Source organism: Sylvia atricapilla, chromosome 3, assembly GCF_009819655.1.
Source record: "Sylvia atricapilla isolate bSylAtr1 chromosome 3, bSylAtr1.pri, whole genome shotgun sequence".
NCBI lineage: Eukaryota > Metazoa > Chordata > Aves > Passeriformes > Sylviidae > Sylvia > Sylvia atricapilla.
Window position 1 is genome coordinate 21,794,020 of NC_089142.1, and position 14,357 is coordinate 21,808,376.

The 14,357-nt window shown below is 35.2% G+C and overlaps 1 protein-coding gene across 1 annotated transcript in view; it reads right to left on the reverse strand.

Moving 5' to 3' along the window:
- Nucleotides 1-14,357, reverse strand: part of LOC136358335 (CUB and sushi domain-containing protein 1-like) — a 225,113-nt gene that overhangs the window by 77,237 nt on the left and 133,519 nt on the right. Inside the window, exon 3 of the mRNA XM_066314262.1 lies at nucleotides 14,113-14,190. Coding sequence (XP_066170359.1) covers nucleotides 14,113-14,190 — 78 coding nt within the window. The remainder of the gene's footprint in view (nucleotides 1-14,112; nucleotides 14,191-14,357) is intronic.

A 14,357-nucleotide genomic window follows, 5' to 3' on the forward strand; every position in this document is an offset into this window, starting at 1 on the left:
GTACCAGGTGGGGACTTTTTGGTTTGGTTTGATTTTTTGGGGGGTAGAGGAGTTGTAAGGGCTTCTTTTCTCTGTTGTAATCATATTGCGAATCATTGATGCAATTATATTGAAGAATTGAACCTGCTCTTCTCTGCTTTGTGACAGCAAGGCTATAACTGTGAGGAACAAGGAGCACATATTTTGTACTAATATTGCATGTATGTTGTTTCCTGAGGTCCCAAAAGCCCTTTCTTTTGGATTCAATGTTGTTTCGTTTCTTCAGCTAAATAGTTCTTCAGCTAAACAGTAATGGTGTGAAGTCCTTTGTCTGTGGAGAATTCTAAATAGCTATACAACATTAAAAGATATTATAGTTAAGCTTTTATGAGGATTTTTTTTCCAGTTAAAATACTGTGAAATGGAATTTGACAAAGTCTTCTTTTTCTTTTTTTTTACTGCCACAAGTTAAAACACTTTAATAATTAATTTCTAAGATGTATCTATGAATATTATTTGTTTTATTTGGATTTATTTGGAAAATATAATTCAAGATCTAGTTGATTACAATGTCAGATAGGGCTACCCAATGCTCATGAGCCTAAGCTCTGTAAATTCCACTACTGATTTATGTTTTAGACTAAATTTTAATTTGGCTTTTTGTTCAAAGTTAAAACCTTAGCACAACCAATTTAATCAACCATCATTTTAGAATAATGTCACAGTAAAACAGTTTTTATGACGTTCAGAACTAATTTTCCCAGATATTTCTTAGAAGTGACTCTGTTCTTTGTTGTTACACAGATTGACCCTTTAAAACTGTAAAGAATTTGACCTTTGATTGTTAAGGGAGAGCAAGATAATGTGCAACTGCTCAACAAACAGCTCAAATTGCATAATAACACACAAATTCCTCAACAAACCTTTCATTCTCTCTATACAAGAAATGGAAGATAAAAGAAAAAATTGTAACTCAAGTGTCTCCTCAAACACAGATTACTTATACTATTAGCCAGGACTAATGACGGGCACAGATGTTGCATTCTCAACAATGTGAAGAATTAAGACTCAGACATTGGTCAAAACTATTATTTAATGTAATGTAAATATATATTTTTGTGAGAAACAAGTTATAACTAATTTTAAAAGCATAAGGCTTTAACAAAAACTTCACTCATTGAGTTGTTTCTACTTTTTGTGAGAGAAAATCACTGCTCTTTCATATATATATATATATGATTATCATGTTGTCATTATATAAAAGTGTCAAGAGAAAGAGGACTAAGAATACAATTTAACACATGGTGAGAGCGTTATGAGCCCTGTGTAAATGTATCAATCTCTGAGGGTCCAGACTTTGCAGATTGGCCTAAAATAATGTTGGTGACTGCTCTTCGGAGATGTTTTGTAAAGTAAAAGGTTTAATAAATGAAAAATAACGAACGTTACAGAAAACAAAAGGAAAGCCACGCACAGGCATCCGGGAAAACCTCTGACACTCTGCTAGAAACACTCTAAAAAGCCTCTTAGTTCCTTTGTGCTCCTTCCTAAATACTTAATGTTTTAAGAGGGACAATTTGTCATGCTGCTAATAGGGAGAGGTACAGAAGAACAGTGACAAAGTCCAACAGGTGCTTCTGTCTTGGCACTGAGCCAATTACAATGAGAAGGGTATAGAACTCTTTAGTTAAACTTCCTAAAACAACTAAAAGTAAACTTAAACTCTTTCCTTATACACAGATGCTCACTCGGGAGTGAGGAATGCCTTATCACAGACTAAAATATTTACTGTTAGAATAGTCATATTAGAAATGCTCTAAGCCATAAGAATCCATTGTCCAATAGGAGAGTTATACTTGTATTTAACGTGTATTCCGTTGATATGGAATACCAAATAGCTGCTGCAGTACTGGAGAATTCCAAAATCATAATCCAGTTGCAGATAATGGGTAAGATTTGTCTCTTCTCTTTTTGCCAAACATTTTTGCTTATGAGCTTTAATTAGCTGGTGTGCAGCATATGGCTCTTTTTTATTATTTGGTAGAGAACAGCATTTTAAACATAAAGTGTTAATAAGCTTGATGTTAGAGCAAATTGTGTCACACCCCTTTAATATATCTTTCTCTCTAATTTTCATCCAAAAGGTTTTGTCATCTGAATTACACACAATCACTGTCTGAATTAAACAAGTTTTTCTGGTTTTTGCATTTTTTTCTTAAGGTAACTTTCCTGTCTTTCCTAACCATACAGGAGCCACACTCTGGCAGTCACACTCCCACCACCAGAGACTTTCTCGGCAGGGACCAAAGTCCCTTCACGGTGGGTAGCTCCAGTGATCCGATGGGTCCCTGTATCACTACCTGCACACACCACTCTCACACAGTCAGATCACATTTTCTCAAACCTGGACTGGTTCAATCCCTGGTTGCCTACTGCAGAGTCTCAGACCTGGATCCCTAAAATAATTTTGTCATGATGCAACGACAGAGTAACAGCTTGAACTGATGCCTCTGAGGAGGGACCCCCAAAAAAGGAAACCCCAGGGCTTTTATACCCTTACAGTCCAAGCTCTGGGCTCTTCCAGCAAAGTCCTCAGCTCTTGCCATGTCTCTGACTGTCCGGTCCCCTAGCTGGGCCACAGGTCCCCACGCCCTTTATTTGCAACATTTATTTGCCCAGTTTTTGGGCTCCACCACCAGAGCTTCACCTGCAGATCAAGCTGCATCTTGCTCACCTGCTACTTGCACTGAATAGATTCCTCAATATTTACCACACTATTTTTTTCACCAAGAGAGGCTTTCTTCTTATCTATATCCTCTGTTACTTCCAGCTTACAGGTATTGTTCTTGAAGCTCGTGAATGCCTCTCCCATATAGTGTCAGCAGGAGGCAGCAGAAAACAGAATTGCAAGGCTTGGGCTGACTTCTGCCAAAAAAATGAGTGTCAAAGAGTCTACTGAAGAGTTTGCACTGATCAACAAAAATGCAACTAATCTTTGCAACTAAAGCAACAAAGAAGGCAAAAGAGAGACTACTGTGTTCTCTTACACCAAAACACACTGAAACAAGCTAAGTGACTGTTTACTGGGGAGAATGATGGGGGTTTGGACGTTGCAGAAATGTTTGAATACATATGTGTGAAAGTTATAGACATATGAAAACTCTCACATGTGAGAAAATAATGAAAACACTAGACTTCTGATGTATGACTTCTGCAGTAAACTATCCTGTGCTGACACAGTTAGCTCACACCTTTTTATTTTACTTTTATTAAACTCTAAATAAAACTATCCAAGGAAAGGAGCAGTCTTTGTTTCAGTCTTTATATTCTAGACATATGTTTTATTGGTTCCATCAAAAGGTGAATTTTGATTTCCCATGCCTTTAGCTGATAACTGGCTGTGACATTCCTCCTGAATATCTCACTAATTGCAAATATTTCAGAAGGTCATCAGTGAGGTTGTATATTACTTCTCTAAAGACTGAAGTAGTAATGTCTAAATACATATTTTAGGGAAGGGACTTCAGCAGATAGCAAAACAAGAACAAAGAACAGGTAAATATTATTGGCAATAATATAGGCAGGGTTGATGTTTTAAATTGTTTTAAAGTTGTTCAGAAATACATTTTTAATTTTTTTTCTTTCACTCGTACATAACTATCAAACAGAGGTAGTTGAATCTTAAATTTTCTTTTTCAGGCATCTGTTTTGGGTTTCTTTATTCTAGTTTTAATGATATTAAATTGAAATAATTGTTCATTCATCTCATTCACTTTTGAGAAAGCCATAAAATAGCCCAGTTCTAGACAGACAGATTTTGTTAAATTTGGTGTGTATTTGGGATGTATTGCTTAAATATGTTTCTTTCAATCATCTTGGATTACTATTTCCCAAAGGACTCTTATTTGGCCATTTTTAGTAGATGATGGAATGGTCACTTTTGCAACAAATACAAGTTTTGAAAGTGGTGTTAATACATTCCCATGGAAAAGGTGATTTTTTTTGGGGGGGGGGCGGAATGTGTGTGCGCTTCTAAGACTCTGAAATGTGATGCACCTGTAGAGCTCTCCACATCTAGCAACCAAAGAATATTACTAAGAACTAATCTTCCCTTGCATCATCGTCTACTTTTCTTCCAGGCCTTCCTGAGTGGGAACCCAGTTGCCTGATTCAAATACAGAGGGAACAAGATCTGGATTTAAATGGCAACAATCAGACAGTTTGAAAATAATGACAGAGTTTCAAAAGAAAGGGGAGAAAAAACTATGAAAGAGTGAGATAGCTAGCAAAAGCCTGAACAATGTGTAAGCACTGTTCAATGACAGCCACAAGTCATCAGCATTGTTTTGGTCCCAAATACGAAACGCAGCACCACATGGGCTGCTCTGAAAAAAACTAAAATGCAGTACATACAATAAGACAAGAAGCAATGGCAGAAAAAGAACTGAACACTGAAAAACAGAAAAAAAAATTCTAGCAAACCTGAACCAAACTGGAGGTATGTTCTGTTTTTTAAAACAACAGTGGTGTGGGATTCAGGTCTGCCTCTCAAAAATGTTTCCTTCTCCACCAAACCAAGCCTATTTTACACCTTAGCACTTCTGCCTGAGGACTACACCAGAAACTACTATCATTTGTTGCATTTTAAGTGAATTTGGACTTTCATACTCTAAAATGTGGACTAAATTTTTAGTATATTCCATAGATACAACAGAGTAATATACAAGCAGGTGGCACTGCTTCATGCTATATTTTTAATCTCAACATAAATGCTCTTTTCATTTTAGCCTCAATTGTTCTCCACTGCAGATGCATTTGCAGACTACTTAAAACCAGGTCTGGTAGAATTGAGAAAAGAAGGTGACTTCTCAGTACAAATCAAGTTTACCATATAACTTTAAACACATGAAAGAAAAGCTGATATGGCAATAAAAGTTGCTTCTTGAATAGAATAATATATGCCACATAAAATGACGGCTTAGAGAAACCATACTGTTTTGCTCTTGTTAATTTGTTAATTCACTGACTTTATAGCTCCTCTAGCAGAGACAGTGAGCTTCAGAGTTCAGTTCAAAAGCATGAAACTAGGGAAAATATGCATATTTTTGACACAACTTTTGCTTATGCAGGAGAACCTCTTTCATATTAGAAGCCTGAAGCAGAAAACATTGTGACAGTGAAGACAGGAATCAAACAATTGCTTGTATTATTAGAAACAATGTGGGCTTTGAGATTAACTTATTTCCTGATAGATGAAAATATTTCAGAATGAAACATTTTTGATTGTTGTAATGTGTATTAAAACTTACATTACTTTGATGTATGAAAAATCGATCTTGTCACTCTTACCAGAGTTCAGATGGCTTGTATGTTAGAAGGATACATTTGAGCCAGAGCACTACACTTGCAGTCCCTTCTTTTTCAATTGTGTCAACACAAATTAAAAAAAAAAAAATTAGCCAGGTACTTACTCAAGACTTTTTTTTTTTTTTTTTTTTAATAAGTAGCTGAGTAACCTTGTAACCTTACTGCTTGCTTGTTTGCTTAAGAACTAACAATTTGTCCTATTGATTTCAGTGGTGGGACATATGCTGAATAATCCCCTTCCCCTTGCAACTGGTCCTTTCCTGCTAAAAGTAAACCAATGTATTTATTTTAATTTTAGTTCCTTCTTGTTGTGTTCATTCTTATTCAAAAATATTTCAAGCTCCAAAATGAATATTATTGAGGAAATTAATACACAGTGTTGTATAATTTTTTTACTGCCGTTTTTCCAAGTGGAGAAGGAGTAGTGGACAGAAAGCGCTCTGAAGCTCAGAAATTAGCTGTCACCTAAGAAAACTTCTCTGTTCCAAACATACATGATGCTGGTACTTCGCAGTTCTGCTCAGGAGAGCTGCAGGAATAGACACACTCCAGCATGACAGGCAAACAACGGACAGTGAGATACTGCACCAACACAGTGAAATTATTTTCCAAAGCGTTTCACAATGTAGAGAACATATTCTGAAAAAAGCAAATAGTCCAAGACTTTTTATCAAATCCTGACGATATTCTCCCACATTGAGGATTTAGAAAATCAGGATCTCAACATGTACACAAGTGCAACGTGAGCCTCTGCGGAAAGTGGAAATCTTGCAGGAGGTGGGAAGTCTCTGACTCTTCCAAAGGACGTAACAGTAAGGGTGTCTATATTCTGCAGCATACCTTAACTGCATAGACCAGTGTCATACTTCTTTCTTTAATTAAAGCTCCTTTCATATTTTTTATGTTCTAGAAATCTGAATTCATCCACCCACAAATTCTCAATGTCTTCATAATTTAAATACACTATTTGAATCTATGCAGACTTTATTTTGCCAATCCATTTACTGCCCACATCTGTATTTTTAACAGAGCTGTATATAGAATAAAAGCCAAGGAAAGGATATAAAAGTATTAAAGTATATATTTAAATTTTGCATGAATGCTTAATTTAAACAGAATTGCAATTGCTGAAAGCAAGTTGCTTATTTTTAAACCTTTGACTTTGAAAATAGCAGAACTGAATGTCAATTTAGCCTACAGTATGAATATTTCCTTTGAATAATCAGTAACATTCTATAATTGTATATGAAAATTAGTTAATAGCAGTTTCAGCTTCCTAGCTGGATAACAATTCATTTTAACCATTCATAATTCAATCAGATTACACCTTGTTTTACATATTTTAATAGAAGCTTTCTTCTGCTTATTTTACAAATTATATATGCAAATTATGTATTAAATAATTGATGAAGCACGTTGTTTTGCTTGTGGCTATAAGGGATGCTTTTCTTCACAAATATATTTAGGCAGTAGTTCTTTTCACAGCAAGATTTTTCCATAGCATTTTAAAAGATATTTAAACTCCTGCCGTGATGGGGGCTTATTTAGAAACACCAAGTATAATTTAGTAACCTGATTTATGAAGCAATTTATACAATATAGTGAAATAGTATTGTAGAAGCATTTCATTGCATAAGGATACTAATCTTCTCTGAAAATCCCAAACTCCATAACTCTTGGGTAACTCTGTATTATTACAGTCTGTGATAGGACAAAGTATATCAGGATAATTAGCCTTCCTATTTTATTAATGCTTTATAAAACTGTTAGAGGTTAATGCTGCAGTTATTTTTTCCTACTGCCCAATTTCATGCCATAATACTTGGTAACAAGGGGAAATAGAATCATTAATCTTTTACTAGACATGTGGTAAACGGTGGAATGGAATATTAAGTATTATGCATTATTTGCAATAATACATATGTATGTAGGTGTACATAGACAAATATAACAAGGGTATTCTAATATCAAATATTCCAGAATCTCTCCCTTAACCTGTTGTATAAAAGTGCCAGTGTTTTAAATGTTACCTTTAAATGTTACCTTCCCACTTTCCTTTATCTTTAACTGAACAATTAACATATGATCAAGTATTTCTGTAAAAAGACTTTTTGAAATAAAATTGGATATTGGCAGACAGGCTAGGCCCACAAGATCTTAGATACTTAAGCCTTGTGTTTTCTAACCTTGTGAGTACTACATTAGTAAGTTATAAACAATCCTTTCTCTTATTTGACGACATGCACAATATAAATGCAAATTTGAAAAAATGCTCCCCTTTTCAAGCAGTGAAATTTGAACAAATGAAAAATAGCTTTCATGATTAAAAAGGCTGGACAGCTCATGATACTGTGTGGGCACTTAAAAATGAGAATCATTTCAGTGCCTATAAACTAAAATAACACAATGCAACACATAAGCACAGAGTAACTTCCCCTGCCAACACTGAGACCTTCAGGGAGAACTCGAATAGAAACTAGTGAGAAAGAGGCACCTTCATATTGATCTTAGAACACAACAGACTTCTGAAGAATCTCAATCTTAAATGTATTTATTTCAAAGGCCTCCATTTTCCTCATGAAAGAAGGACTATGTCTGCCACTAAACACAGAAAATGCTCAAGAGATGTTCACTAAAGCTCTAGAAAGAGCTACAGATGAAGCCTGTCAGTTTTCACCTTTGTGCTGCAATGCTTCATGAAGAGCCTGGGAAACAGCAGTCTTTCAAAAGCAGTAAATTTGTAAATGGAAATCCTAATTTCCACAATTAGGAATTTCTTTTTTTAAAAGACACAAAGCAGATAACACTATAAAATACAATGAAGGTGAGTTTTCCTTAAAAAAAATAGTAAAGAATGTCTCGGTATACTGGCATTCTTCTCTTGTCTCCTCTTTTTCAGAACCTACAGCAAACTGATTAGCTGAGTGTCAGAACAGGGCAAACAACACCCTACAGTCTTGTTCAAAACACTTGCAAACACTAATGAGGGCCCCAGAATAAAAGCACAAAAGATGTCAACATTTTCCCACCTGCTTTACTTGTTTTAGTTGGAAGTGAGACCAATTAAAAAGAGAGATTTTTGTTACATTTATTTCTCCAGTGCCTTTAAATTTGTGCCTCTTTGAAGGGCATAGAACTTTGGAATTCTGCAGAATAAATCTAGTTTTCTGCAGATAAAAAAAAAAAAAAAAAAAAAAAAAAAAAAAAAAAAAAATTAGGGTGTCTCCACTTTCTCTTAGTGTTAGCATTTTGTTTCCACCACTATTTTTAAAATAAAGCTTCATGTAATATTTAAAATATTCACAGCAAAAACCAGACTTGGTTTTGGAGAACACTTAGGCACACAAAAATATATTCAAACCTAGGATCTTTTGATAACAACTGCCTGTAATTGCTTGGGTGGCTTGTATTGCATCATGCTGATTGGTGATCAATCCGATCAGTGATGCAAAGTTTCTAAAATTAATGAACACATGAGATGCTATATTTGATTAATGTACACTAATGTAGATTAGAGCATAATTTTAAAGAGTGGGATAGATTTGATGTAGATTTTTTTTAAATTTGAAACTGACAACTATCAGAACATGAATATTTAAGAATTTTTTTTAATCATGATTTGATTCTGACACAGCACGTAATAAATGGCTTGTAAAATTCAAATTCAGTAAGAGAAATGGTTTTTCAAATGGGAAGACCCAATATAATGCAAGCACAAAAAAACTACCCAGAATCTTTAGTGGAAATTTTTCCATTACATGTGCATTTTGAAAATAATATGTAACTCTTAGAAAAATTTTCAGTGATGCTAAAATAATTTTAGAAAAAATATGCTAAAATTTTATTAAATAATATGTTTTTTTAAAAAAAATAAGATAAATTTAAATATAATAATCAGAAATTGGCATTTATATCAAGAGAACATCTAAATTTCATTACAAAAATGTAGCAAGTAGCAAATTTTTTTCTTTTTATATCTGCAGCTTGACATGACCTTCAGCAGTTGTCATATCTGTTAATTTGTTTGCACATTGGTTTGCAACTGATTTCTAAGTATTGATCTATTGATCAAATATAAAAGTGCTTAAATAAATTGTTTTTTTCTAAGGTATAAGCACAAAACTTATAGTTTTTGTCAGAAAATTGTTCCATTAAATGCAACTATTTAGTCCATTATTGTCCTTCTTAGGAAAATGCTCTTTCATTAAATGAAGAACAAAATTTGACTAGTCTTCATACCGCTTCTGTCCGAGTACATTTACCAGTAGTCAAATGTCAAGATGACATTGTCAGTTTATATGTCAGTTTAAAATATGAGGAATATATCAGTAAACAAGAAATGTTCATCTTAAAATTTTTAAATTTATGTTACAATGTCCTAAGCCATTTTTCTCAGTTACCCAACAATAAAATAAATAATGACTGCTGTCATTCTTTCGTACACAGAATTAGCAATGTAATCCCATTTTGGTATTAATCACTATAGTTTCAACAGCATGTGCCATTAATTCAACTTAATGTCCTGCAGCCAATCAATACTTAGTCTGTAAACTCATTTGTTCTTTGGCTCTACATCACAAAAATAATTGTGGTAAAGTAGCTCTTTTTGTCATCCTCAGGGTGAAGAACTGTTTAGGTAAACTCTGTAACTCAAGTTCCAGAGGATGCATTAATCTTACACTAAAACCATGATCTTTAAAGCATTTAATATGGGTTTTCCTAGTATTCGAAAATACACTTTCAAATAATACTACAGAATCCTGAAATTGCTTTTGTGAAGTATGAGATTTTTACTTAGTGAATACTTAGAAAATTCACACTTTGTAAAACACAGTAGTACATACACACCATTTTGCACAGTGAGGTTAGGTGACCCAATATTGAGTAATTACTATGAAATGGTAACATCGTTCAATATGAATGCCATATTTTTTAAAGAATCACTTTGATTCATCTGTTAACATTTGTCACTGTTGCAGACTGTGAGCATTCCCTGCAGTTTGTGACAAGCCACTCACCATGCTGCTTTTTGACATGAGCAAGCTCAGGAAATCAGCTCTCCCAGACACCTCATTCTCACTGCTGCCATCCTCTCCTAGCATTACTGCTCTGGCAGATTTGCACACACCACATAAACTGAATAATCATTTCCATTTTTCACCTGATATGATGTGCCTCACCTCACTGAACTTCCTTGGCATTTACTGTAAACTTGTTGCATTCCTGTGCTCTGTCCTGCTGATGAGGAGGTGCAGAAGTGTGAGGCTGCCCTGTGACTACAGCAGGAGGGTGGCGGCATTAGGGGCTTCTGGGGCAGTCTGCCCTCCTAAGCCTTCTCTGTTTCTGGGCTGCAGAAGGCACAAAGATTTACAGAGTGCTAAGTAGCAGGTCTGTGGTTAAGGCCCTGCTTTCCCAATATTCTGTGAACTGGTGTCCTGAAGACCTGTACTCACTTGTTATCCTTTGCACCTAGCATGACTAACAGTAACTGCCTGGTATGTAGACTTTAAGAGGTAAAATACAAGGATCTTCTATTTGACTAGAAAATGAGACCTTTATAAGAACTATGTCTGCTCAATTATGGTCTGTCCTTGCAGCTTGCTTCCTCTTGGATGTATAGGATTCTCCTGTACAATCTCTCTGCTGTAGAGGTAATGCTCAAGACATTTAGAGATGATAATTACCCTCTGACAGATTTTCTGGGCAGAAATATTGCCATGAAAACACTCATACAAAAGAGACAGAAATCAAAACTTTATTTCTATTTGATCAGTCATGATCCAAGCTATAGTCATAGAACTTTTAGAAAAGGCCAAAGCTGTTATGGACACAAAGTCCACAGGTTTTCGTGTTAGAATGAGAATGACTGGTGACAGCAAGATGGATCTTTGAGAATATAGCATCTATTTCAGAATTATATCAAAAGTGGGTAGGCTAAACTGGCAACTAATCAGATGGACACCAATAGATGTAATTTGATTTATTTTCCTTAAGCAGTTTCATAAAATACAGCTCTGCCCTTGCTCCTCTGAGAGATCAACTTCAGACGACCAAGGGTAAATATAATGACTGGATCTGGCCAGTGTTAGTGCCAGCTCAAGCACTTGGAGCCATGAAAACTGCCTGTCCCATGTGCTTTTGCCCAGTTTAGTCTTTCACATCTTTGCCAAGTACAAGGTATGGATGAACCAGGATTATATTTTACTTCAGTTATCTTTTCCATACTTTTCTCACTTCCTTGCATAAATTAATCACAATTCAACTGCATCTTGCTCACTGCTAAAGGGTACTGCCTAGCAGGACTATCTGGCAAAAAACTGACTTGATATGTCTCCTGCAGGTGTACCAAAGATGGAAAAAAGAGACCAGAACAAAACCATATAAACAAAACCACCAAATAAACCCACAAAAAAAGAAAAGCTTACCAAAACTAAAATAAACAAACTAATAAACCCAAACCTCATGAAAACAAACACAAAAGATCCCACCAAACCAATGAAAAACCCTACCAAAAATCCACAAAAAACCCAAAACAAAACAAAAAACAACAGCAAACCTCACTTGTTTCCCTGGGGAGTGATACAATATATAATCAATTTTCTTTCCAGTATAGAGGTACCTTCATCTGAAAGCCATGCTTTGCTATATGACTCTTTATAAAGGATGGCAGATCTGAAAGAAAGCATCCAGGAATCCAGGCAGGCCCAGGAGGAGGAAAGTGAGCTATGACTGTATACGGCTGAAATACTGAAATACCATTCTGCATTCTACGAGGAATTATCAGTAATGTTATTATCATGGGTAACGCTGGTAACATTTGCTACTTAAATCATAACAGACTGATGCCACTATGAAATGTTTTCTGCAGCTGCTTGCAGGTTCTGCTTGGGAGGAAGAGCTGTGGGAAAGCTACAAATCCTGGAGTGCACAGGGTATACACTCACAGTATTTGTTGTGATGATATTGTATTCCATTTACCCCCTAAAAGCCAAAAAGCCAAAACTAAGCATTCTGCCTTATAGAGAGAGAATATTAAAGAATCTAACATACAAAAAATGGTGAGACATGTTAGTGTATAATGCATCTTTTTTCAAAAATTTGCTAATTGGCATCAATGATAATATGCATTCTTATAATTTCTCTGGGGCCGAATCCCCAATTATGGTTTCTGTATAAATAAATATGGGCAAGATAAATGGTTGAACACTCAAAGCTTACATCAGAAAGAGCATCAAAATACATTTGAATCCAACTTGTTGTATTTTAATCTTGGAATTTTTAAAAATATGTGAGTGTAATAATAGTAATACACTTCTTAGATTTATGTTGAAAAGTCAGACATGATAATAAAGTTATACAAGTCAAAACACAAAGAAAAACAAGACGATTTCCATTTGAGGTAAACAGTAGACTGCCTTATAAGATTTTTTTCCATAGCCTGTCTTACTTCTACTTTCTGTGATTACATGTGGTGTTTGACAGCATGTGCTCTGAGACCATAAGCAGAGCTCCCAAAAGTAACTTATAAATAATGAAATAATCACCCATTCAGATACAGACACCAAAGAGATGGATCAACTTTTTCTGCTACACCTTGCATAAAAAGTTCCTTTTGAGTGCCACACCATCAATGTGGAATATTTAAAGCAGAGAATTGTCATGCCTCTTTTGTTCCAGTGAGCATAACAAAAACTCACTTTGCATTAAACAATGCACAACAGAAACACAGAGAAAAAAACATATCCCCTAGACATCGGCTTTCAAGAACACTCATTCTCTCTGCACTTGCAGAATAGAACGACACAAACACAGCATAGGTTCCACTTCATTGAGTTCACTGTTATTACATGAGGAATTAATTCATCTGAATACATCTTAACCATTATATTAACACTTTTAATGAGTTCTGTGTGAACGCTGGCCTAATCGCTCGATTTTTTGGGTTTTTTTTGTTGGAGTTTTATTGAGCTGAGGGACTCTGAGCTTTAAAATTTCAAAAATATCCTCATTTTTCTTGATTCAAGGCTGGCCTAATTAATGGAGAAAGAGCTCTCATGATATTAGTCAGATTGCCAGTTTAGAGAAAGTGCTACTCAAAAAACTAACAACCTCATAGTCCCCTAGATAGCATTTTGATTTTAGCCTTACACTTTACACAGGGAAAAAGGTGTAAAGGGACCAAACAGATGTCATTCCAGAGTGCACTATGCATGCAATGAGGGGAACTTGATGTTGTGATCTCCATCTTCTTGAGAAGCTGGGAAATACACCATTTCTTAACCCCTGCTGTGCAAGACTGGAAAGAGGAGGTCACCAGACATGGTGTGGCAAGACGAGGGAAGAATTGAGCTGTGATATTGAGTGAGGGGAAGAAAAAAGACCACAAAGTATAAATTTAGATACAGAAAATTCTCAGCTATATTCACTGTCCCCAGTACTGAATTGATGAAATCTATGACACCGTTCTGCCTGAATTTCCTACAATGCCATGTGTCTCTGCATTCTAAATAATATGATATACAAAAATACTGCAATATATAAAATGCAGGGGGGTTTCTACATACCATATTTTTCAGAGTTTACATCACCATATTCCTTCTACCCTCAGGAGAGTATTATCAGTGGAGTTCTGATTCAATGACAATTGAAAGCATAATAACCATTTTATGACGATAGTGTCCCAACATCTCTCTCTCTTACTTGTATATTTACAAGGATTCCAGAAGACATATGTAGTCACTAAAAATAAGAGTATAAACAACTTACAGACAGAATTTTTGTGGTTGCTGTCTTTGCTGGGCAACATCTTGACTCCTCTTGACTTCAGCTCAATTGCTTTCTTTACTGAGAGGAAAAACAAAAGGAAGATAATTCATTATTAAACCTCATTAAAAGGACATATAGCTGCAGAATCATGCATTACAATTATACAAAGCCATATAGGAAACCTACATCAGATTGGAATAACTGCAGTTTCTGTGGTAATCCAAATAAAATTTTAGTTTTATTAA